We start from the raw sequence: 24,594 nt of genomic DNA on the forward strand, positions 1-24,594 counted from the left end.
TGTGCTCAGAGGGGACCGGGACTGTGTCCTTTGGCACAGTGGGTAGATCCCCCATCACACCCTCCCACTGGGACAGGCAGGTCCCTGCAGATCGGGAGCATGTTGGTGACAAAGGATGGTAGTGCTGTACCGTCTGTTCTGTGTCTTTGTGCCCACAGCGGTACAGGAGCCCTGATGTGCCAAGCATGCTGGCCCTGGAGACAGCTGCCTTCCAAGACTGTGCTGGTCCACGAGTGTGTCCTACAGAAGAGCTGGCGTCACCTCAAGACAAAGGATGTGTCCTCTGTACCTCAGTGACTGGGCACATGGGCTCCATCCTGAGCTATTCTGGGGGACACTCTGGAACGTCTCAGCCTACGGCCACTCTCAGTTCTCACTCCCAGTCGGACCAAGGTCCCTCTGTGACCCTAGCAGCTCTGTGTCAGAGGTCAGGAGGGTGGGATGCAGAGGGGGCTGTGGGGCCCTCAGGATGGAGCACTCCTGACTTCTTAGGATGAAACTTTCCTTCTCTTCTCATGGTGTTCCCCATACAGGCCGCTGTGCTCCACGCAGCAGCTACCCCCAAGACCAGTGTACACTGTGTCCCCGTGGTGCCCTTTAATCTTTACCCTAATGTAACCTTGGAGGGATTCTGAGTTTTATTCTCCATGTGACCTCATGGTCCTAGATGGTAGGACTGGAGATCCAGCCACTACAACCACATTCTTGAGTCTCTGGAAAGAGAGAACGGGGGATTGCAATAGAGACATTCCCACCCAGTTTCCTATTTTTAAAAAGCTCCCCAAACCTTTTCTGATACTACCAGGCAGACACATCTTGACCTGAGACCTGGGTTTCTGGTGGTGTAGACTCTACTGCCATGCCTCCTCCCCTGGCAGCGCCCCTGGCCAGGGTTCCACTCACCATGAGGATGCGCCTGTAGCTGTCACGATCGATGCCCCAGAGCTTGAGGTCTGTTTTGGCTTTCACGGTGGCTGCTCTGGGGGTGCCATAGATGAGAGCCAGCTCTCCGAAGCTTCCCCCCTCACTGATGTTGGTAACCCATTCCCCGTTCACATACACCTTCAGAGAAAAGAAGAGAAAGGCCGTAAGACATGTGTGTCACAATGACTGCGTCTTCCACGGGGAATCCGCAGCCCACCCCAGTGAGAATGAGAGGAGCCTTGCAAGGCTCTTGGACCATTTCTTGCACATCCTGCCCTGGACATAACCACGGGCTAACCATGCTCCAAGGAGCTCTCATCCCACCTCACCCCATCCTACTCAGAGCCACACCTGGGCAGCACACAACACCAAAGAGCAGGTCAGGACCAGAGGGCAGGACACAATGTGTGCCAGCCACCTCCTGGGCAGCTTGCCCATCCAGGGATCACCTCTCAGTCCCTCTGAGCCCCAGTTTTCCTGACTGAACCCCAATGAGTTGTTCTGCCATTATACATAGACCCAGACGAACATCCTGCCTCTTGCCTTTCCCGTTTACAAAGTGCCTGTCCTCTCTGGCAACTCAGGGGTCCCTCTGCATGAGTATCCCTCTGACCCCCTTGTCCCATCCCTGTGGGTGCACACTGACTGTCCCCTTCTCCTCTGGAACTTTGCCACCAAGGCAAGTACCCAAATCTTTTGGCCAGTGGCCTAGCTGAGCCCCCTGGTCAGGCATCACTACCAAGCTGCACCGAGAAGAAGCCAGGACAAGATTCCCTTTCAGACCGCGCGGGCGACGCACCCTGCACAGAGTGTGCACTATGCACGGACTTTGGGGGGGCCCACACCCAACCAGGACACAGAATGGGCAGATTGTTCATTGCCGGGGCGATTATGCAGCTCGGTTACTATAAATTAACACAAGGCACGCTTTCTCCCTCAGCGTCTCAATGAGCATACAGAACCGTTCCCACTGCTAAAACGGGTGTGTACCCGAAGAATGGATTGTGATGAAATCATGGAAGAGATTCTTATTGAAATCAATGTCTCATTATCCGGTAATAACTGAGGCACAGAGATTTCTGTCTGAAAGAGAACGCCTCGCAGGTGATGGTTGTAACGCCATGATGAAGTGAGCAAGGCATGGAGAGGGACTGGCTAGCCACAAAGATGGGGGGGTTGGGGAAGAGAGGACCTCCCAAAGACAGGACTCTACCAGATGGGATGTATGCTCCTCCCACCTGACCTGGTGGGTTCCCCACACCCCAAAGGGAGCTAGGATGCTTGGAGAGGAAGAGGCAAGTATATCTTGCCCTTAAAAACCTTCAAAGAGGGTGTCATACACCTGTCACCCCAGGCTGAGGCAGGTGGAGGACAGGCTCCAGACCAGTTTCAGTTATAGAGGGAGGTCATATCTCAAAAAAAAAACCCAAACAAACAAACAAAATCAAAACAAACAAAAAAGCAAAAAGTAACAAAAACAACAACAAACCTAGAGTCAAAAAGATCCACAAAGAATCTGGAAACAATGCCACCAAATGCTTTAGGGAATGAGGAAGAGAAAAGAGGGGGAGAGGAGTGATCTGGGAATTCAGACAAGAGTGTACAGAAGGCAGAGTATACCCCCAGGGCCTTACTTCATTTCCATAGCCCAGGAAAGGTAGGGCACAGCCTCCCCTCTGGTATCAGAGCTGGCACAGCCACCTTGCCTAGGCTTCTGCAGGAGCATATGCATGGAGAGTTAACTTGCAGGTGGCAACCCCCCCCCACCCCGGAATCCAAGCATGTAGCTCAGTGAAGATGCACATCCCTCCCAGGACCTCCTCAGTGCCACCCTCAGTCTGTCACTTGGTTCCTTTAGTCTTAGAGCCTAGATGGACTTGGGCTGTCATAACCACACGATGCTGCCAGGATCATTGTTTTTTTTTTGTTTTTTGTGGTGCCAGGGGTTGAACACAAGGCCTTGCACACCAGCCTCTCACTGGGGGATTCTAGGCAGGTGCTCTACCACTGAGCCACACCCCAGCCCCTCACTGGGGGATTCTAGGCAGGTGCTCTACCACTGAGCCATGTATTCAGCTTCTCTCTGAAGTATTTTAGACACATACCTACTACTGAGCCATATTCCCAACCTCTCCCCTTTTTGAGACAGACTTTCCCTCTGTAGTCCATGCTATCCCCTAACTTGGCAAAAATCTCTCGTTGCAGCCTCCAGAGACCTGGGATTATAGGCATGCACTACACCCGGGCATCAGAAACATTCTTCTAGTGAATGTCCTTGTTTTGCTCTAACGAGGATCCAAGGCATCATCTGTTGTGCCAGGCACACCTGTTGGCTCAGCAGCAGCACGTGCTACTGAAAGCGTTTCCTAGAGGCTGCTCTGACCCCACCACACTTGTGTCCCCACGTGTCATCTTGGGCTGCGTTGTGAGTACAGATGCTCTTGGGGTTGGGAGAGGTGTGTAGGACACACGAATCCCCACTGGTGAGTTGCCAATGGGCTAGTCTCTCTCCTTACAGCATGGGGATGGAGGAAGCCCCCCACCCCAGTGACTACCCCAAGTGGGAGAAGGGACATAAAGCCACCTTCCCCAGATTCCTGAGCCTCTGGGAACACAACATCCCAGCTGATCAACTCCCTCACTTCACTCCCAAAGGAAGAGTAAGTGTGGCTGCCCTGGGACATGACCAAGGGAGCAGGGACCCTCTACAGTGACTACCCTCCCTCACCCCAGAGCCTCAAGCCTAGGGGATCCCTCACAGTGTCAGAGGAAACCATTGTGTCCTTCAGGGCCACCCGGAGGACAAAGGGCCATCCTTCTGTGCACACTGGCCTCTGTCACAGCTCCTCCACCCAGCTGGTACGCAAAGGGGCTACTCTTGTTTGGTTCCAGTTTTTGTTTTTTTCTTCCTTTAAGAGAAAATGGTGGGAGGCCCCACTGGGCTACATTATGCCACACTAGGAGCCAACAGTCCTCCAGCTGAGCTGGCCTCTGCCATTCTGCCCTGCTTGCCTTCCTCCTTCCTGCCTGCCCCTGTCCAGCCTCTGTTCAGTGAGTGGCCCTCTGACCCAGGCCCCTTCTCACCTCTAAGGAATCCACAATAGATGACAGATTCCCATCTGTACTGCAGCATCCAAATAGCAGAGACACAGGTCACAGGCAAATGCCATAGACATACAAAGCTGGTGTGGGGGTCCATGCGTGCTTAAGAAACTGAGTCTGGGGGGTTGGGAACATAAGGCTAGCCTAGGCTACAGAGACTCTGTCTAAAAAAGAAAAAAGGCAAGGCTGAGGAGATGGTTCAGATGATAAAGTGTTTGCCTTGCAAACCCCAGAACCTGTGCCTCTGGGCACGGTGGCCTGGGGAGAGAGCACCTGGGAGAGGGCGCCAGGGGAGAGGGCAATCTCTGGAGCACATTGGTCCACGTTCCTACAGAAAGCATTGAGTTCCGGGCTAGTGAGAGACTCTGTGTTAATCAAACAACAAGGAGGACTGACAGGATGCCTCCACAGAGAAGTACTTGTCACATAAGCCTTACAACCCAAGTTTGATCCCTGGGATCCATGTAAAGGTGAAAAGAGAGGACTGATTCCACATTGGCCTCCAGATATGTGTGGTGTCAAAAGCACCACCCCCCCTTCTCCCCCCCTCTCTCTCACACACACATACACACACACACACACACTACAATAAGTAAAATTAAACTTACAAAACAAAATGGATGGTACTTGAGGAATGGCAGGTTGACCCCTAGCTTCCATATGCAAGCACACACACACATGGACACACGCACATTACACACATATGTATGGACATACATACTAGGAAAAAAAGAAGGGAAACCATAAAAGACTCTGAATTCAGACCCCTGGGGTGGCCTAGACTCTGTATGCTTTTAGGGGATTCATGTCAATGCCTGTTCAGACTATAGTGTGCCCAAAGGTAGCCAGAGGTGGCTGGATGGCAGAAGGTCACCTGTGACATAAAGTCTTGACAGAGTGCCCAAAGATCACTGGATTTTTGGAGCACCGGGACTCCAGGACAAGTAAACATCACCCTCCTAGTGCAGATGGATCAAGGTTACCAGGGGCCCAGGGATGCCCAGACTGGGGCAGGACCAGCTCTGTCTCCCTTCCCAAGCACTTCAGATCAAGTGTGCAAGGTGGCAGTGGGGAAGTAAGGATGAGGATGATCACAAGAGCTGGGTTATTTTTAGATTTTTATTTCGACGTGTAGGGGTGTTTTGCCTACATGTAAATCTGTGCAGGCAGAAAAAGAGGTATGGTACCCTGGAACTGAAGTTACAGTTATGAGCTGCCATGTGGATGATAGGAATCGGATCCAGGTTCTCTGGGAGAGCATCCAGGTCTCTCCAACCCCAGGAATCAAATTTCTAGGGGTAGGAAGTAGGAAGGGCTGGGGTGGGGCTGTGGGGTGACTGATTAAAGGGGCCAAAAGAAAATCAGTAAGGTGGTTCAGGCAGGAGGAGGATGGGAAGGCAGGTCAGTGGAGAAGAGCTCACTGTGGGACTGTGACGACCTGAGTTTAACTGCCAGAAACCATGTTCCATAAAGTCAGGTGTGATGGTATGTGCCTGTTATTCCAGCACTGGAGAGGTGGAAGCAGGTGGATACCTGAGGTTTTGTGGGCCAGCCAAGACTAACTGACTTAAATGTCCCTGGCCAATGAGAGACCCTCGCTCAAAAAAGAAGGTGGGCAGTGACTGATAAAGATACCCGAGGTTAAGCACTGGCCTCCACAGACATGTGTCGTCCACCCCCTCCCCTACACTCACAGAGGAAAGGGCTCTGCCGATGGGTGACGGTGACAGCTGTACTGATGACCGCATAGTTCATCTCAAGCTCGGAGCACTTGAACAATTTAAACATGCGTGCTCACCTGGAAACTCTGGCAAACTGAACAGCCCCCAGCCCGACTCCTGGACCAAATAGTGATGCCCACGGATGCCTGGTGCCTAGGTGCACACCATGCTGCCAGGAAGGGAGGCACCTCTGAGGTGAGACCCTCTTCTGAAACAGGAGGAATCCTACCTACCTAAAAGCCACAAGGACAGCGTGAACCTTAGGAAGGATGGGGGGACCCTTAAACAAGAAGTCTAAAGACAACCAGGGAAGACTCTGGGCCCCACTCCCAACCTTGTGTGCTTGCAGTTGAGAGTCCTTTTCAGCAGAAATGCTGTGTTCCATGAATAAGATAAGTTGGAAACTATTTTTCTACTAGAAAAAAAATGGATTATAGCTCTTGGCAAATGTACACACATTGCCTGGCATTTACAGAGTCTCTGTGGAAAGCCATGATTTTTAACCAAGACTGAATGTTAGGTTTTTCGTCCCCTGGTCCTCTAGGGCACTGTTAGTGAGAGGACAATGTCCATCCTGGAGGGATGCTCCAGAAACCCTAGTACACTGGCCTGTCTGGACAGAGGGGTGCGGATTTTGCCTGGGAGGGGTGAAGCTGATGACCTCCCTCTCATGTCCCCACCTAGATAAGGTAGAATTATTGCCGGCGTGGTGGCATCCTCACAGATCTGCCTGGCCTGAGGGAGGGGTCACAAAATCCAGTGCTGAGGCCATAGAAGCTTGTTGAGAGTTACCATAGCATTACAGTCATGTATGCCCCATAACTCAGCAGGGACCGACATGCCGGCTTCTCACTCCCAGTCCCTTACTGGGCACTCTTTGATTCCTTTAAATGTGGCCTTCCTTGACGGCTCCTGTGTGTTTACCCTGCATCTCCCACATCATAGCCCAGTCTCCTCTGTGCCCAGCCCTGTGGGTGTACCATGCCACCCACCCCTGTTCCCACTGGAAAGTCTGAGAGATTAATGGAGGTGTTGGGGACTTTTGCACAGCGCTGTGGGGAGGCGAGGCCGGATGCACCCACTCACAGGTTCGGTCTTTGCACCACCCGCAGCCTCTACATCCTAAACTCAAGGCTTTAGCCAGGAAGCAGCATCCACCCACGATGCCCAGACATCCTGGTTTGGCCATCCAGGGACCAGCAAGGGCCTCTAAGCCGCCTTTGAACCTGACCCTCCTGGCTGGGGAGGGAGGGAGGAGAGGAGGGAGGGCAGATATGCCGAGACAATGTATTTGAAGAAGTGCAGTTTTGTGAAGGTGAGCTCACATTTTCCTCCACAAAATAGCCTCCACATGTCCCCAGGATGGCAGGAGGCCAGCTAGAGATCTGACCATCATTAGAAGGCAGTGGGGCCAAGCAGAGGCCGGGAAAACTCAAGTCAGGCTCCTTCCCTGGCCACTTGTCATCTCATTGGAGCCAAACTGGGGGCTCTGGAAGGGTCCTATTCAGATTAGCTGTGACTTTGGGGATCCTCAGTCCTGCCTTGAAAGGGTGGAGTTGGGGACATGGGATCCTGCCAGTCCCATCCACCTCACATTCTGCATTAGAGGGCAGTCAGACTCATCAGTTCATGCAATTTTCCCATTTTGCAGGATCTGGGGACACTGTGGTAGCGACCGGCTTCTGAAAGTAGATGGAACGGCATAGACTAAAACACTGAGAGCACCACGGGCCACCCAAGGTGATTCCCTGCTCCTTGGCCAGACCTGGGGGTGTTCCACAGCACGTGGCTCAGGGGCCTCCAGGGAAAGCCACAGACTCATGGAACCAAGGACACAAGGCGGCCAGGGAGAGGGCTGCTGTACTAAGGCACAGAGTGGGTGTGCAGGGCTTCCTTGGGGTTGAAAGGGCTGCTAGAGGAAAAGGCTGGGGTGGGGCCTGCCGAGTACACAATGATGGGATAGCGGGAAGAGGGCAGGGGGCTGCTCCATGGGAGAATCCCTGTGTAACCCTCTGTGCTTCTTCTCTGGGAAGAAGCCTAGCAGAGCTGAGGTAGCCCGGTATGGAAAGGTCAGTGGCACAAGGCTCTCACCCACCCACAGCCTTCCTGTTGGTGCACAGGGGTAGGGTTCTGGGACTCCGTGAAACAACCTCGGGGGCACTTTTCCTACATCTACTCACTTTGGGAAACCAAAGAATGTGTCATCCAGAATTCCCTGGGGTGGGGTCACCCCAGCCTTGTCTTTGAGATGGAATTGAAAGATGCTAGGTGACTTTGGTGAACACAAAGAAGAGTACATTTGGGGGCTGGAGCTATGGCTCAGGTGGTAGAGGACTTGTTTAGTATGCTTGAAGCCCTGGGCTCCATCCCCAGGCACCACATAAACCAGATGTGGCCACCCAGGTCAGTAAAACCAGCACTCAGGAGGTGGAGGCAGGAGGATCAGAAGTTCAAGGACATTTCAAGGAGTTTGAGGTCAGGTTGGAATACACGTGACCCAGAAGAAAAAAAAGATAGAGGAGGAGGAAAAAGAGGGGGAAGAGAAGAAAGAAGAAGGGGGAGGGAAAAGATGGAAGAGGCACTAGTACATTTGGGGGTTGGGGGATGGATGGGCCTGGTCAGAACCCACATGGGCTCCCTGGCAGGCTACTGGAGGAGGGTCTGGCCTTCTGTTTTCACTAGGTCAGCATTTATCAGTGCTCCAGCACAAACAGAGGAGCTGGGTCTGGAGGGCACTGAAGGATGAACAAGAGTTCGCACGGCAGAACAAAAGTAAAAAGCAGAAAACACAGGAAAGCCAGGGCCCAGAGGTGTGAGACCCTGTTTATTAGCTTCCTGATGATTGTCATCTACCGCATGATGACAACCACACCACCCCCAGGGCAGACCCCTGTTTACTATTTCCAGGGTACTAGGGAGCTGGCAAGGCCCAGGAGAGCAAGAGCTAGCAAACACTTAGGAAGCAAGAGGAAAGCAATGAGTGGCAGTTTGAGGAGCCAGGAGCAGACAGGAACCTGAGAGCAGGGCTTAGCGGAGGAGCGATGGGTGCAAACTAGAGAAGCTGGTGCTTCCCTGATACGCCCAGAAACCCTGGATTCCACACCCAGCACAGCACTCGGGGAAAGGAGGCGGGATTGAGAGTTCAGGATCATCCTTGGCTACATAGGAAGTGTGGGTCAGCCTGTGCTACATGAAAACCAAACCAATAATAAACTAAAAACTAGGAACAAGTCATCCACACCTCTCAGCCTTCAGCCTCTCAACCCATCAGCACCACTTCCAACAGAGAGCTGGAGAGACCCGTCCTCGGGACCCACTTACACAAACTGCTAGGGACCAAGCGCTCACCTCCTTCCTACCCAACCTAACCTGGGTTAGGGCAGGATCCCAGTTGTTTTCTGGGCTACATTTTTCATGGATGTTTGTTTTGTTTGTTTGTTTTAACTGAAGCACAACAGAAGGATGTAACCATGGTCACAGCAGAGTGTGGCAGCAGAGCCAACTTTTAAATCTCCCACCTCACACTTCCTCTGAGTGAGTAGTCCCCCCCCCCCCCCCAGAGATCACTAGCTCCCAACTCAGTTTCCTTGTTTGGGGAGACAGGAGGCCCTCCCTCCCCTGAGACACAGACCCAGGGGTTGAGTTGTCAAATTCACTAGGTCAACCCTGCCTGTGACCCCCTCTGGACGCCTGGCTGAGTCACTTCCTATGTGGTGGCTCCGGAAGCAGGTGGGCCAGTGCGGTTCCCAGAAATGCATTGTGGGACAAAGTCAGGCTGCTGGGGAAATCAGAAAAGGCTTTTCCCAGAAATAGCCCGGCTGGACAGAGGCTCAGGAGCAGAGGCCAGGCCCAAAATAGCTTGCCTAACCCCAAGGCACCAGGCAGGGTGTGGCCTGGACACCTCTGAGGCCATGGAGGGCAGAGCAAGTCCCCTCGGACAGGTGGGGCACAAACTATGGCTAACTGAAAAGATGTGTCTATGCTGAGTCCCAGCCCAGCCATAACTCTGGAGATGACCTAGGAACTGACCAGCAACCTTAAGGACTTTAAAATGTCCTGGGGAGACTCTGCCCCTATCCTCTGGTCCATCTGGAGACAGACCTTCAAGAAATGGGCCACAGAAGCAGTCTCAAAGGAGCAATTGAACCATCAGGGAAGAACACGTGGTGCGCCTGTTGCTCTGAAGATCTGACGTGGAATGGGACCCTGAAGGGAGAAGCAGCTCCTTAGGTGATAGCAAAAGAAAGTAAGGGGCACCCATAAGGATAGTACCAGCCTAGGCCCAGGGCAGCCCAGCAGTGGTCAGACTCCCGGAGGCAAGAGAAGGCCCCAGACTGACTTAGAGAGACAAACAGCCATGTGTGGTGGCTCATGAGCATCATCATATCGCTTGGGAGGATGACCCAGGAAGGTTACCGGGAGCTTGAAGATAGCCTGGGCTACAAACTGAGAGCCTGCCTCAAAAAAATAAAAAAAAATAGTCAAAGAGACAAAGCCACAGAGGGTTTGGATAGGAAGTAGGCCTCTCAACTCAGGGAAACATGCTCCAGGAACAGGATTCCGACAAGAAGGAACCAGGGCCCTTCCAGCCAGAGCACTGGGGGCTTGGGCAGGGATGGCCATGGAGGTAGAGAAAAGGAGGACTTGGCTGAAGGCACCAGGTGGGGTCTCTGCAGGGGATGCTTCTAACATTACAGTGGGGAAGGGCTCTATAAACATGCGAGCCCTTTGTCCTGAGAGTCCCTCAGCGAAGCTTGCTGTCTGAGGTAGGGCACATGCTGGCAAAAAACGTTACTGTCACCCCATGTGACATCAGTACCCTTAGGGTCTCCAGACATGGATATTCCTGCCCACGTGACAACCATGAACATCCACAGCAAGCTGGTGTGGCATTTGCTGGTAGGGGCTAACCAAACAGAACACCTTAGGCTGCTCTCCACCCAGACTCTGCATGAAAACAACAAAGAACCCCACTGGCCCTGCACCTGCCTAATGCGGCTCTCCTTCCCAACTGGGCTTTCATGCCTTATACCATTGTTTAGAAAAAACACATGATTGGTCTTCAATAAAGCAATTAAAATAAGGCTGGGGGTGTGGCTCAGCTCTAAAGTTCCTGCCTAGAATCCCCCAGTAAGGAACTGGTGTGTGGGTGACAGAACACCCACCTCAGTGCTGGAAGTCCTGAGTTTCACCCTTAGCACAATAAATAATACATACATACATACATACATACATACACACACACACACACACACACACACACACACACACACACACACACACACACATTGGGAATCTATTCAGAAAGAAATGCTCTCAGCCTGTATGTGCAAGACCTAGTGCAAAGCTGTGTAAAGTCTTAAAACCAAGCACATGAAGAGGACCCACTGTTTAGAAGCCAAGATGGATACTCACATCTACTTCTCCTTGGTCAATCACATAGAAATTATCTCCTTCGTTCCCTATAACAAAACAAAGAGACAGTAGGTGTAAAATACAAAACAAAATGAGTTAGAGCTTCCTGATTGCCCGGCAAAGAACCCTTGCAACTACGTGTGCCAGCCAGTATCAAGTAAATACCAGCCCCAGGTGCCTGTTCCTGGGCATAGGGGCCCCCTCTCCTTCTTGCATACTGGAATTGAACTCAGGGCCTCATGCACAGCCAAGCAAAGGCCCTACCGACAAGCCATACCCCCACCCAAATTCTTTTCACTCATTAAGTTCTTCAGGTTGGTCTTGAACTTGAAGTCCACCTTTCCCAACCTCCAGAATTGCTGTGAGGACAGATTTATGCTACCATCATCCTGTGTTTCATTAGTTTCTTTTTCCTTCTTTCCTCCTCCTCTTTTCCCTCTCCCTCCCCCTTCCTTTCTCTTTCTCTGTTTTGATCCAGGGTCTCACTGCGTAAACCTAGCTGTCCAGGAACTCATTCTGTAGACCAGGCTGGCCTTGAACTCACAAAGGCCTGCCTGCCTCTGCTTTCCTAATACTGTCTTTTTTATTTTTTTTGAGTCTCACACCATAGCCTAGACTGTCCTTGAACTCATGACAATCCTCCTGCCTCAGCCTCTCGAGTGCCCACCACCCCTGAAAGTTTCTTAAGTTGGTCAGGGTAGATGATGAGCATCTGGTGGGGAACATACCTTGCTGTATAACCGTTTCCCCAGCGATGTGAGTGACAGGAAACATGGCATCAAATATGTCACTGGAAAACAAACACAGTCGGGAGCTGTAGGTGGCACCAGCCTAGTAAGCCCGCTTCCCACAACATGTACATAGTCCAGTCCACTTACCACCTCTCAGCCCCACAGAATTGAGTCTGCAGGCCTTGGGGAGGAGGACCCCTCAAAGATAAAAGAAGAATTAAGGCCTTCACCAGCCCTGCCACACAGCACCACGTGGGCGCTCTGCACACAGTCAATGGGCACAATCTGCTTGTTTAGCTTTTTCTGGATGCTTTGCTTTCTTGAGACAGTGTGTCATATAGCCCAGGCTGGCCTCAAACTATGCAGCCTAGAATGACCTTAACTCCTGATCCTCCTGCCTCCACCTTCTCGGTGCTGATATTATAGCCACCACTCTGGATTTATGGGGTGCTAGAGATTAAACCCAGGGTGTCTGCATGCTAGGCTAGCCCTCTACCAACTGAGTCACCTCCCCAGCCCCTGACTGGCTTCTTACAAGAAAGGCATGACTTTATGGGCACTGTTTTTACAATCCAGTTGGGAGAATAAGTCACAATAGGTAAGGAATGTTTCTCATGCCAATAAATACAACTCTGCTGGGACGTGGCCATCGAGCCTGATTATGTGGGTTTTGCTGGCTTTTGTTTTTCTTTTTTCCTCTTGAGGAAAATATTTACAGCCACAGGAATGTTCATAATTCCAGACACAGAAAAGATGTAGGAGGGCTGGGGATGTAACTCAATGGTAGAGCACTTGCCTAGCACGTGAAAGGCCCTGGGTTTAATTCTCAAGCACTCCAAAAATGTACAGAAACGAGCCATCACTCAGCACCCCTATGTTCAGAGCAGAGATGCGCTAGGACATGTGGACCCTGAAGGTTACCAATGCTGGGGAGCCCAGAGTGGCCTATGGACCACCCCTGCAGCCTGGTGGCTTCATCTTCTAAATGCAGATGTGAAATGGGCTGTTGGACAGAAGCCAAAGGAGGGCTATCAGAGTCTCCAGAAACAATAGAGGCATGCGACTCAGACACATTTATCCCAAACAGGCCCTATCCCCGGCATAGTCACTGGAACAATCAGAAATGCTAGCCCACTCTCCTGATATGCAACATCCACCATCAGAGACCTCCCTGTCTCCAGGGTCCCTGGGTCCCTAGAAGAGGAGGCTATGATGCTGGGGAGGCTAAGGCAGAAGTAAAGAACCCCTAGCTAGGGAGTGTGCGTGCTTGGAAACATTGAACACTTCCCTGTCTGCCCTGATTGTTCAGAAAGGAGTGTATGCAGATTGCTAAATTGAGGCAAATCTCTGAGGAACTCAAGGGCCCTGTCGGGCTGGAGAATATACAAAGCCTTCTGGGAAGAAAATACAAAATGAAAGATCCAGACTGCTCCATGCTCTGGTTCCAACATTCAGAGAATATAAATAATTCTTTACAAGACCCATGAGAGATCAGCCTGGTCAGCATTCCATCAAGGATAAAGGAAGAACACACCAGGCCACGCCCCCTTGCTGAGGAGTCACAGTTAATAGTTGCCAGGGGAGTGGCCAATGAAGCTCCACCCTCTTCCTAAGGATGGAACAGTTTATAGTTGCTTGGGGTGGGGCGAGGGCTCTTGAAGCCCCACCCCTCCCTGAGGCTTTACACACAGATACTGGCTGACGGGGCAGGGAGGGAGATTTTCTTCAGTGGTATAACCACTGGAGTTGCCCATGCTTCTGTGGATAAACCCCCAGCCATGCTCCTGTAAACACAGGGTTCCGTGATACTCATTGGTAACTAGATAAATAAAAGCCATCAAAACAGTAGAGGGACAAGTGAGAAAGGAAGGTCAGGTGGTGTGGGCGGGGTGGCGGGGGTCGGGGGAGAGCAGGTAAGGGAGGTGGAGTGACCCAAATGCATTGCATATTGCAGGAAAAGTCCTAATGAACCCATTGTCATAAGTAGCTCCTGTATCTATTTGTTTTAAGCCCTGGCTATTCGCTCTCTATTCAAACAAGCTTCTCTGTAGCTTTTCATCCCAACCCCACTAACAACTTTGTTTTTAGTTTGCTGTGCTCGCTGGGAGAAGGGAGGCAGTTGTTAAGGGAGCTGTGGGCAGGTCTCAGGCCAGCTCTGGCTGTCTGGCTACTGACAGGGTGCTTCTTGGCCACAGCATCTCCAGTATCTGCAAGAACCATTCAGCTTGGCTACATTTCCTCAAAACCACAGAACAAGGATCTGAGAAAGAGAAGGTCTTTAACAAATGACCTTTTGATGCCTCCCATGTTAAAATAATAATCCCTGGCTCATAATGGTAAAGTGTGTGTGTGTGTATGTGTGTGTGCGTGTATGCGCATATGTCTGTGGGTGTACGTAGAGGTCAGAGGGTGATGTCCTGTCTCTTCCTAAATCACTCTCCTCCTGATATGTGTGGACATATGTGGTGTGGTGTGTATGGTGTGTGTGTGTGTGTGTGTGTGTGTGTGTGTGTGTGTGTGTATGGGGGTGCACAGGTACCTTTGCACATGCATGGAGACCAGAGCAGAGGTGGGTAGCAGGTGTCCTGCTCTATCACACTCTGCCTTATTTCTTTTTTTAAAAAAAAAAAATTTATTTATTTATTTATTTATTTATTTATTTATTATGTATACAATATTCTGTGTGTATGTCTGCAGGCCTGAAGAGGGCACCAGACCTCATTACAGATGGTTGTGAGCCACCATGTGGTTGCTGGGAATTGAACTCAGGACCTTTGGAAGAGCAGGCAATGGTCTTAACCCCAGAGCCATCTCTCCAGCCCCTCCGCCTTATTTCTGTATCTGCCTCCACAGCACTAATGTGATAGGTATATGTGCAGTCACACCCAGCTTTTTCTGAGGGTGCTAGAGATTCGAACTCAGGTCCTCATGCTTACCCAGCAAACAATCTTACCCACTGAGCCCCTCTCTGTCTTAGTTTTTGAGACTGAATCTCTCACTGAACCTGGATCCTGGCTGGTAAGCCCTAAATATCTTCCTGTCTCTGACTCCCTGTGGCTGAGGTTACAAGGGTCTGCTACCGCACTTGGGCTCTGGGGTTTGAACCCAGGTCTTCACACTTGTGCAACACACACTTTATCCACTGAGCTTTACGCAGGGGTTGGAATATATGCATATACATGCACATATATCTGTATGATATAGATATGTCTATGTGTGTATACATATATATAAGCAATGTGTATGTGTGCATACATATCATGTATATAATTTTATTCTGTAAGTAATTAGACCCTGCGTATGCCCCACCTGCCTACTTGGGCAGCTGTTTCCTTCACCATCCTGGCTTTGGACACTTCTCTGCTGGGATGTTACTGGGTTTGGAAGGTGCAAGTTCACCTTCCTGATCCTCAGAGCATGATGGGTAGCCAGTGTCAGCGCCACCCCAGCCTGCCCTGGGTTGTCTGACATTCCCTGCCTGAGCATCCACGAAGGAGGCTTGCTACTGCCTTGTGCACCTCTGTTCTCCCTCTTATTTAGGTGAAAATGCACCAATGTAGCAACTTCCTTTTCTTTTTGGCCTCACTCAGGCTGGCCTTGAACTCACAACGATCCTCCCACCTCAGCCTCCTAGTGCTGGGATTGCAGTGTGAGCCAGCTCGCGCAGCTTCTGACGCGGCTTCCTTGTGCTCTTAGACTCCTTTTAGTCATCCCTCCCTGCCCTGAGGACTTTCCAGATATTCCCATGTTTATGTAATCACATAGTGGGCCATGATGAACATTCCAGAGCTCTGCAAGACAAGGGCAGATAAATATGATCACATCTCCCTGTTATACGGGGCTTGCTTCCACTTGCACTTCTGCCTGAGTTGGCCAACACGGGAATGGACTGAAAATATTTTCTGGGCAAACAGCATCCCCAAACTGAGTCTGGCTTTTGGTGTCAGTCACACGCCTGGAGAAGCCTTTCCGTCAAACATCACTGAACGACCCCACATCTCTGTGAGCACGCCCATGTCCCCTCCACTGTCCAGCTGCATGGCCATCACAGAAGCAAACTGGGGACATGGAGATGCCAAAAAATGCCACCGGAGCAGCCAGGCTGGGTCTCACTTACCACAGAGGCTTGGAAGCCAGGTTTCCTTTTGAGAAACCTGACACCCCTTGAGAAGACTCAACAAGCTCATTCAATGGCTCTACCCACTCCCCCTGCCTCCTTCCAACTTTAGACAAACCTAATCCCTTCCCCTCTCTCTCAGCACTTAATGGCATTAAAAGACACTGGCCTCCTCTGCCTGTAAAAAAGAAAACAGGTTTCCACTCTGATCCGGAAGTCACCTCCAGAGGGTTCAAGAGAAGCCACAGGCAGAAATCATAAACAGCCTCACATTTGGAAACCTGATCAACCCACCCTCCCTGTCAGCAATACTGGCTGCTCATAGTGTAGCAGTGGCTGGGCTGGGCTCTGGGGTGCAGGAAGCCATCGGTCAGGCCTATAGGGGAGGCAATCAGATCACCACGGGAGGCACTGAAAGCCTGGCGCTGCCCTGAATCCTTTTGGCCAACTCTGGTCTGTAGCACAAATAATAAAACCCAGAGACAGAATTGGGATTCAACCTGAAGATCAGAGAAGCCAAAGCCGCCAAGCTACTAGAGAGCTCTTACCTCTATGAAATCTTCAGACTGAAAGCTCCTATCTCATCCTGCCTTACATTCCTCTCTAGTGCTGGGATTAAAGGTGTGCACCACCTGGCCTTTATGGCTAACTAGTTGGCTGCTGGGATTAAAGGTGTGTACAATCACTGCCTGGCCTGTATGGCTGACTAGTGTGGCTGCTTTGCACTGACCTTCAGGAAGCTTTATTTATTAAAACACAAATAATATACTGGTCCGTGCACACCTGTCTTAACAAAGTTGGAATAGCAATGACCTCTGCTTCCAGGTAGAGAAGATAGGAACACTATGTAAACCCTATCCCAGCTCTCACCAGGCCTGTGGCTAAGTCATTACCTAGGCCATCATTCCTCACCAATGTCTCTCCCTCCTGCAACACCTCAACTCTGGTGCTTCTCGGCCTAAATGAATAAGGAATGGACAGTTGACTAGGGACAGGTGGGTGGACAGGTAGATGAATGGATGAGTGGATGGCCACGTGGGTGAAAGGATGGGTAGACAAGTGGGTGGAGGAAGGGATGAAAGAATGAATGGACAGAAGAGTAGATGGATGTACGGACAGGTGAGGGAAGGATGGGTGAGTGGATAGGCAGACATACACATAAATGAGCAAGGAAGTGGGTAAGTGGACGGAAGAACGGACAAACGGATGGATGGACATGTGACTGATGGACAGATGTATGGATATATGAATAGATGGATGGGTGGGTGGATATATGGATGGATGGATGGATGGATGGATGGATGGATGGACGGATGGATGGACAGATGGATGGATAGACAGACAGATGGATGGATAGTGGATAAACAGGGGGACTAATGGACAGACCCCAGAGTGAGGCCAAAGAAGAAAAGAAAGCTGCTAGATTCATGCATTTTCCCCCCAGATAAGAGGGAGGAACAGAGGTGCATGAGGCAATAACAGGCCTCCTCTGTGGATGCTCAGGCAGGGAGTGGCAACCCAGAGCAGGCTAGATGGATGGTAGAGAAACATTAGAGATGGGTCGGTGGATAGACAGATGTATGGATGAAGTGGACAGGTGAATGGGCAGTAGTGGATAGGTGGGTGGACAGATGGACGCATGGGTGGGTAATGGGACAGATGGACGGATCGGTGAGTGGATGGTGGGTGATGGACAAAGCACATGCAGGTGGATGAGAGGGTAGGGCTAAGGAAAGAATGCAGATGGGCAGGACGGTGAGCAGTGTGTGCACACAAGGACGGTGCAGTCTTTCTTGATATGCACAGCAGATAGCAAAAGCTGCGGCACTGCCTGCCTCGAGCCCATCACCTCCACACCGAGGAACCCCCATGATTAGAAAACATGAAAAGGTGTGTATCCAGTGATCGACACCAGGACACCCCTTATACAACACCAAGTTCAGAATGCACAGTCCGGATGTATTAAAAATCCTGTACTAGGCCAGGTGGGCTGGCACACACCTTTAATTCCAGAACTCAGGATTAAAGGCAAGTGGATCTCTGTGAGTCCAAAGCCAGTTAGGGCTCCATAATGAGACCTTGTCTCAAAAAAACAAAAACAAAAACAAAATCAGATTTTTTTTTTCAGTCATGGTACCTTTACAAAGTGTAGTGTTGTGTGATGCAGGGCCACAGAAACACTCTGTGGTTAAGAGCACTTGCTGCTCTTACACAGGACTCAAGTTCAGTTCCCAGCACCCATGTCAGGTGGTTCACAACCACCTGTAACTCCATCTCAGGAAGATGTTATCGTCTGGCCTCTGCAGGCACCTGTACTCACACATACAAGCATATATATATATATATATATATATATATATATATATATATATAAAATAAAAAATAAGCCTTCTTAAAAACCAGTGACACACGTGATAAGGGAAAAAGATGTTTATGATGTTATCAGTAGAAAAGCTGACTAACAGACAACACAACTTAAAAAAAATGCAATCCCAGTACTTGGGAGGCAGAGGAATGCAGAGCTCTGTGAGTCTAAGGCCAACCAGGTCTATACAGTAAGCTCCAAGACAGCCAGGGCTACCCAAAGGGTCTCTGTCTCAATATACATATAATGAAACAATCGGCCTAATGGGGAGAGGGGCTGGGCTAAGCCACCACATGGGTGCACACGTGTGTGCATGTATTTGAGTGTGCCCCGATGAACATGTGCTACAGCAGGTATGAGACAGTCAGAGGACATGCAGAAGTCACCCCTCCCACCATGTTGATTTTGGGAATCAAATTCAGGATGCTGGGTTTGGCAGCAATCCTTTTTATTCAGTCAGCATCCTGCCAGCCCTCCACTTTATTTTTTGAGATAGGGGTCTTTCCCTTGTCTGGGTCTCACTGATTCAAATTGGCTGACTATCAGGGAAGTCCAGGGATCCTCATGCTTCTTCCTCCCCAGTTGCCGGATCATAGCCCAGCTTCTATGTGAGTGCTGGGGGTCCAATCAGGCCTCTGGCTTGGACAGCAAACACTTTACCAACTGAGCCATTTCTCCAGTCCCTTTCCCTGTATTATTGATGTTCCACTTATAATTTATGAATCTGTGCATATTTATTCAAAATTACCCATATACCACCACACTCAGCTAACATTTTTAAAGCCTGACCCCTAAGGCAAAATCTCAACTTTTAAATTTTAGAACGCATTTATGTGGGTATGGTTCAAACTCCAAACTCTTAACTTAATACACAGGACAGAAACCAAGGGCTCATGCAAAGCCAACTCTTCGACACTAGTCCACAATCTGCACCTGCCACACCCGCTGCCCGCCCTGAGAGCCGGGGAGAGTGGGCAGCTGGCAAAGGCCTTCAGTTCCAGTGCACAGACATACATCAGGTCCCAGACACAGCACACACAAGATAGGACCGTCTCAGCTGCATCCTGTCTTGAGATTCTCCGAACTGCTCACTTCCTCTCCCAACAACAGATGGGGCTCCTGGGCGCTGCCAACTCAGGTCAGGACGGCCTCAGGAATTCCCTGCCTGAAGATACTCTCCAAAGTCCCCACTTGCCCTGCCTCAACCTCTGCTGCCCTTCCTCCAACCTCAGAAGGGGATGCCAGGAAAATGGGCAGATGGCTCAGTCAGAAAGTGCTTGCAAGAACCCATGCCTGGCTCCTGCTTATAATTCCATCACTCAGGAGGTGGAGACTTGGGAGCATCCCTGAGGCAGGCTGGCCAAAAAGTCTAGCTAACTCAGTGCCTGTCAAGTGAACCGCTCCTAAGGATGATTTCTAGCCCCGCCCCCACACACCCACCCACACACACACACACACACACATGGACGGACGGACAGACAGACGGACAGATGGATGGACAGGAATGCCAGTGCATGAGGATCTCACAGGGTAGCAAAGGATGGTAATAAGTTGGTAAGAAATTGAGAACACGAAGAAACATGTCCACAGACCTTAGGAAAGATCATGTCAGCCCAGGGCTGGCCATGTGACCATGGAAGCCTCTCCTAAGCACAACGTTGTGGCTCTGTACCTCAGAGGACAAACAGAAAACAGCTTGGCCACCCATCCAGTGGGAGACTACTTCATAATCTCACTTATCATCACTGCTTGGGCTCTCAAACCACCCCAACTTTACAGACATAGAAACAGACTCAGAAGGTTGTAAGCACACCTCTAAAGCTGAGCCCGGGCAGCATGCTCCAGTGTCTCTATACCATGACCTATACAAAAGCCTGTGATGACCTCATATCTGCCTCACAGAATTCACCAGAGAACACGTGGAGAGGCTTGGCACCAGTGCAGGGAAGTTCCGAGTCTGCGCTGAAGGTCCCATCCACCACCCGCCGGCTACGCTGGAAACAGACCTTGCCTCTTACCAGCAAGAAGGACCTGGGAATATTCTGAAGACTTGGAAACAGAAAATACTGCCAAGACAGAAAACTCCACTGACCACACACCACTCGTGCATGGCTGAGTGTACATGAGCAGCACCCACTGGTCCACTGCTGTATGTGAGCCATTCGCTCAATACAGAGTTAAATATTTGCCCCAGGCCCTGCTGCTCCCTGCAGGGTCACAGACCATGTGTCTGTTGTCCATGCCCAAATTTGGTGAGCAATTCCCTCCAACAATTTTACTTAAACCTCAGGTGCAAAATGTAACCATCACTCAGGGCGTTCGCTGTGCCCTCGGGTCTCAGGAGCTGTGGAGGTGGCGTTTCTTTCTTATTAGCTCACATTCCTAATAGCTTGCAGGCTACAAACTGGAGGTGGACCACCATGTAGACACCCCTTCCCACCCGCTACAACTTATGCAAACAAGTCCTGCCTCCTTCTTAGAACCAGGAATCTCAGGAAGGCAAGGAAGAAAGAAACATCTGTGGAGCCAATGAGAACACATTTTAGAGACCCTAACAACCAATCAAAATGCATCTTAGACCTGCAACCATGCCTGTACCCATCCAGGCTGGGGTCAGTGATCAGGGGCCAGAGAGGCTGCCCTATATCCATCAATATTCAGCATTTCTGAAATTAGAAAGGAACTTTGAGGGGGCTAGGGAGATGGCTCAGTCGGTAAGAGTGTTTGCTGCGCCAGAATGGAGACTTGAGTTTAAAACCACCACCAGGCTTTACTCTGGACCTTTTGGGGTGGGAAGATCTACTTACTTTTAATCTGGGCCACACCTTTAGCTGGCAGCCTTCATAAAGACATAGAAGAAGTGCTCTCTCTTTACCTGGTTGCTCTCACTCTTGCTAGTGAGTCCATCCCTGCAGTGGCATTAGAGCCTACTTCTTCAGGATTCTGGCACATACTGAAGACCAGCTGAGATAGCTAACCTCATGGACAGAACAACTACTGGATTCTTGGACCTCCCATTCATAGACAGCCATTGTTGGATTAGCTGGACCACTGCCTGTAAGCCATTCTAATAAATCTCATAGAAAGATAATGATTGATTGATAGGTAGGTAGGTAGATAGATAGAGAGATAGAGAGATAGATAGATAGAGATAGATAGATAGAGAGATAGATAGATAGAGAGAGAGAGAGAGATAAATAGATAGAGAGATAGATAGAGATAGATAGATAGAGATAGATAGATAGAGAGATAGATAGAGATAGATAGATAGAGAGATAGATAGAGATAGATAGAGAGATAGATAGATAGAGAGAGAGAGAGAGAGAGAGAGAGAGAGAGAGATAATAGAGTAGGACATACAGAATGAAAGAAATGTAAAAAGTCCCAGGGTAAAACAAAGACGAAAAGAACCAGGTTAATTGAAGTTATAAGAACTAGCAAGAAATGAGCCTAAGCTAAGACTGAGCATTCATAATTAATAATGCACATCATAAATTGGGAGCTGGTTGGTTGCCCAAAGAGCAAGTTGAAGACCAACCTGGATGACTTACTGCGACCTTGCCTCAAAATAAAAAAAAACAAAAACAGGACTAGAAAGATGACTCAGTGGTAGAGCACCTGCCTAGAGTCCCCCAGTGAGGGGATGGGTGTGGCTCAGTGGTAGAGTACCTGCATACAACCCTCTGGTGAGAAGCTGGTACAAGGCCATCTCCAGTACAACTGAGAACTAAACACATGTTTAAACCTTTTGGTTGGGGTGGGGTCAGAGTGAAGGCATGTGCTCACTCCCTGGCTGATGTCAGTGAACAGAGCGTAAGCAGCCCCTATGCGTGTATGCAGAAAAGAAAGCGAACTGACAGAAACAAACAGATAGGAACTGTGAGCAAAGGAAACAAACCATTTACAAAAGCCCCCCCTGAGCGCAGAAAATTTGTTCATATTTTCTCATAGCATTCCTGATGGTGAGGCTGCAGAGGGGGAGAAGAAGCAGCAAAAAGTCTCATCTCCTTGGCAACTGTTCTGAAAGAGCCAAACAGGGAGGACTCTCTGCAGTTCTGATCTGTGCTTTCAGACAGGAAGTACCCAGACTCCCAGGCACCATGGCGTCGTTGGTCTGTCTTACACTGGCCATCCCAGGCCAAGTGGCCTTAGGCTGCTGGTCAGAGCGATAGATGTGGTGTCCTGGCTTCTATTTAGACTCACTCACTGTTTAGGTGAAGCTCACTCCATTTCCAAATACTTCTGTGGGGACACTAATAACTCAGCCCTGGCTGTTTGTGCACAGTAGTAGGCTGCCTACTTCCAGAAGGGGCCCAAGGTATCATGGGATCTCTCCACACTGTCCAAGGCCAGGTGACTGGCTCTGGACCCCAGACTGTGAAGTTCATGAAGTTCATGAGTTTCAAGATACAGAGTGAAGATGCATTTGTAAGGTTATAAGAGGCATGGGCCCGAATCCCCACTGCGGATCCAGGGCTTGGGGGTGAACAACTGGATATTCCTCTTTCTCGTTGTAGCTTCCACCCAGAGTCACCAGCCCACATGCTGGCTATGGAGGTTAACAGCATCCACAGTTGATCTGGACCACTTGACCTTTTGAATCTGTGCATGTACATTGAGGAGGCTGAAGATGAATTTTAAACCAGTAGCCTTCCCTACCCCCTAGCCCCACCCAGAAGCAAGAGGACTTGCTTCTGTCTCAGTGTTGCTGTATCCATGACAACTTAAAACACCCATTTATGGTTTGACTTCAAAGTGTCCCCGGAAAAGCTATTCACTGAGCAGTGATTGACTCATGAAGGCTCTGACTTCATCATGAGAGAATCCCATGATGTACTCAAAACATGGTACCCAGCTTGGCAGGAATGAAGACCTTCCAAAGAGACACTCTGCCTTTTCCTGTGGCTACCAGACCATGAAAACAATGGTGCCCAAGGAATTGGAATTTCCTCCCAGGGCTCTCACACTGGGAGAAGGAAAAGGCTGGGATCTGGTGCCAGCTGGAGGAGGACCTTGTCTCTCAGGATGAAGTCTCACATTGCTATTTGTCAGACCACAGACCACCCTGCAGAAGAGGCTTCAGCCAGGACAATGATGGTGGACAGGACCATATTGTGCCTAGGACTACTTAACTATGCCAAACCTCTTGCCTTCTATGAAAACCTAAATTCATGTCAGGACCTGAGAGGACGACTTGGGGAAGGGACACCTTTGTGTTATTCTTCCCGAGGTGGCCTCATTGAGTAACTCTCCTTTTTTTGTGCTTCTGTTTCTCATTTGTTGGTTAGTTGGTCATGCAGGGAATGGAACATAGAGCTTTGAGAATGCTAAGCAAGGACCCTGTTCCCGGTCCTAAGTGGGGCTCCTTCTACTTGTTTGTGTGTTTGGTCTTTTGAGTTGGGTAGTGGAGCCTGGCTTGTTAGGGCTCTTAAAGATGGGCCCTGACTCCTAGCAACTCCAGTAACTACATGACAGCATTACTGGAAGGTGGTGGAGAGTAGGAGGCAGGAGGTCTACCATGCCGTCATGTACTCCCTTCTCTCTGCTGTCATTCAGTGAGCATCTTCTCTTCTAAGATACTCTGCCTCGTCACAGGCCTGAAATCAACAGAGCCAGGAGCCATGGACTGAAACCATGAGCATAAATTAGCCTTTTCTCCCTTATGCTGTTCCTCCCAGGTACTGGTCACAGCCCTGAGAAACTAATACATACCCAACAGTTGGGCTTGGACAATTAAAGGAAATGATGGGATATATGACATACTATTTTTAAAGCCCTACAAAGAGACCTCTGCGAAGAATGGTACATGTCTATTAAGTTAGAGGGGCAGGGGCTCATTCAGAAACTGTTGCTTGCCTTGCAAGCATGAGGACCTAAGTTTAATACCAGAATCAATCTTCAAATTAAAAAAAAAAAAAACTGGCTGGGCATTGGTGGTACGTACCTTTAATCCCAGCACCGGAGAGGTAGAGGCAGGAGGATCTCTGTGAGTTTGAGGCCAGCCTGGTCGACAAGAACTAGTTCCAGGATAGGCTCCAAAGTTACAGAGAAACCCTGTCTCAAACAACAACAACAACAAAATCTGGTTATGGTGGAGCATGCTTGTAATCCTGGTGGGAGGCAGAGTCAGGTCTGTGGAACTTTCTGGCTAGCCATTCTAGCCTACTTGGTGAGTTCCAGGCCTCTGAGAGACTCGGCCTCAAAACGTAAGGTTGACAG

General features: G+C 50.0%; 1 protein-coding gene across 1 annotated transcript in view; it reads right to left on the reverse strand.

Moving 5' to 3' along the window:
- The window catches only part of Prkar1b (protein kinase cAMP-dependent type I regulatory subunit beta), a 114,052-nt gene that overhangs the window by 30,179 nt on the left and 59,279 nt on the right, over positions 1–24,594 (reverse strand). The window contains exons 4-6 of the mRNA XM_038346098.1: positions 11,891–11,952; positions 11,163–11,209; positions 904–1,062 (exon numbers count right to left, since the gene is read on the reverse strand). Coding sequence (XP_038202026.1) covers positions 904–1,062; positions 11,163–11,209; positions 11,891–11,952 — 268 coding nt within the window. The remainder of the gene's footprint in view (positions 1–903; positions 1,063–11,162; positions 11,210–11,890; positions 11,953–24,594) is intronic.

This window comes from Arvicola amphibius, chromosome 10 (genome assembly GCF_903992535.2).
Source record: "Arvicola amphibius chromosome 10, mArvAmp1.2, whole genome shotgun sequence".
NCBI lineage: Eukaryota > Metazoa > Chordata > Mammalia > Rodentia > Cricetidae > Arvicola > Arvicola amphibius.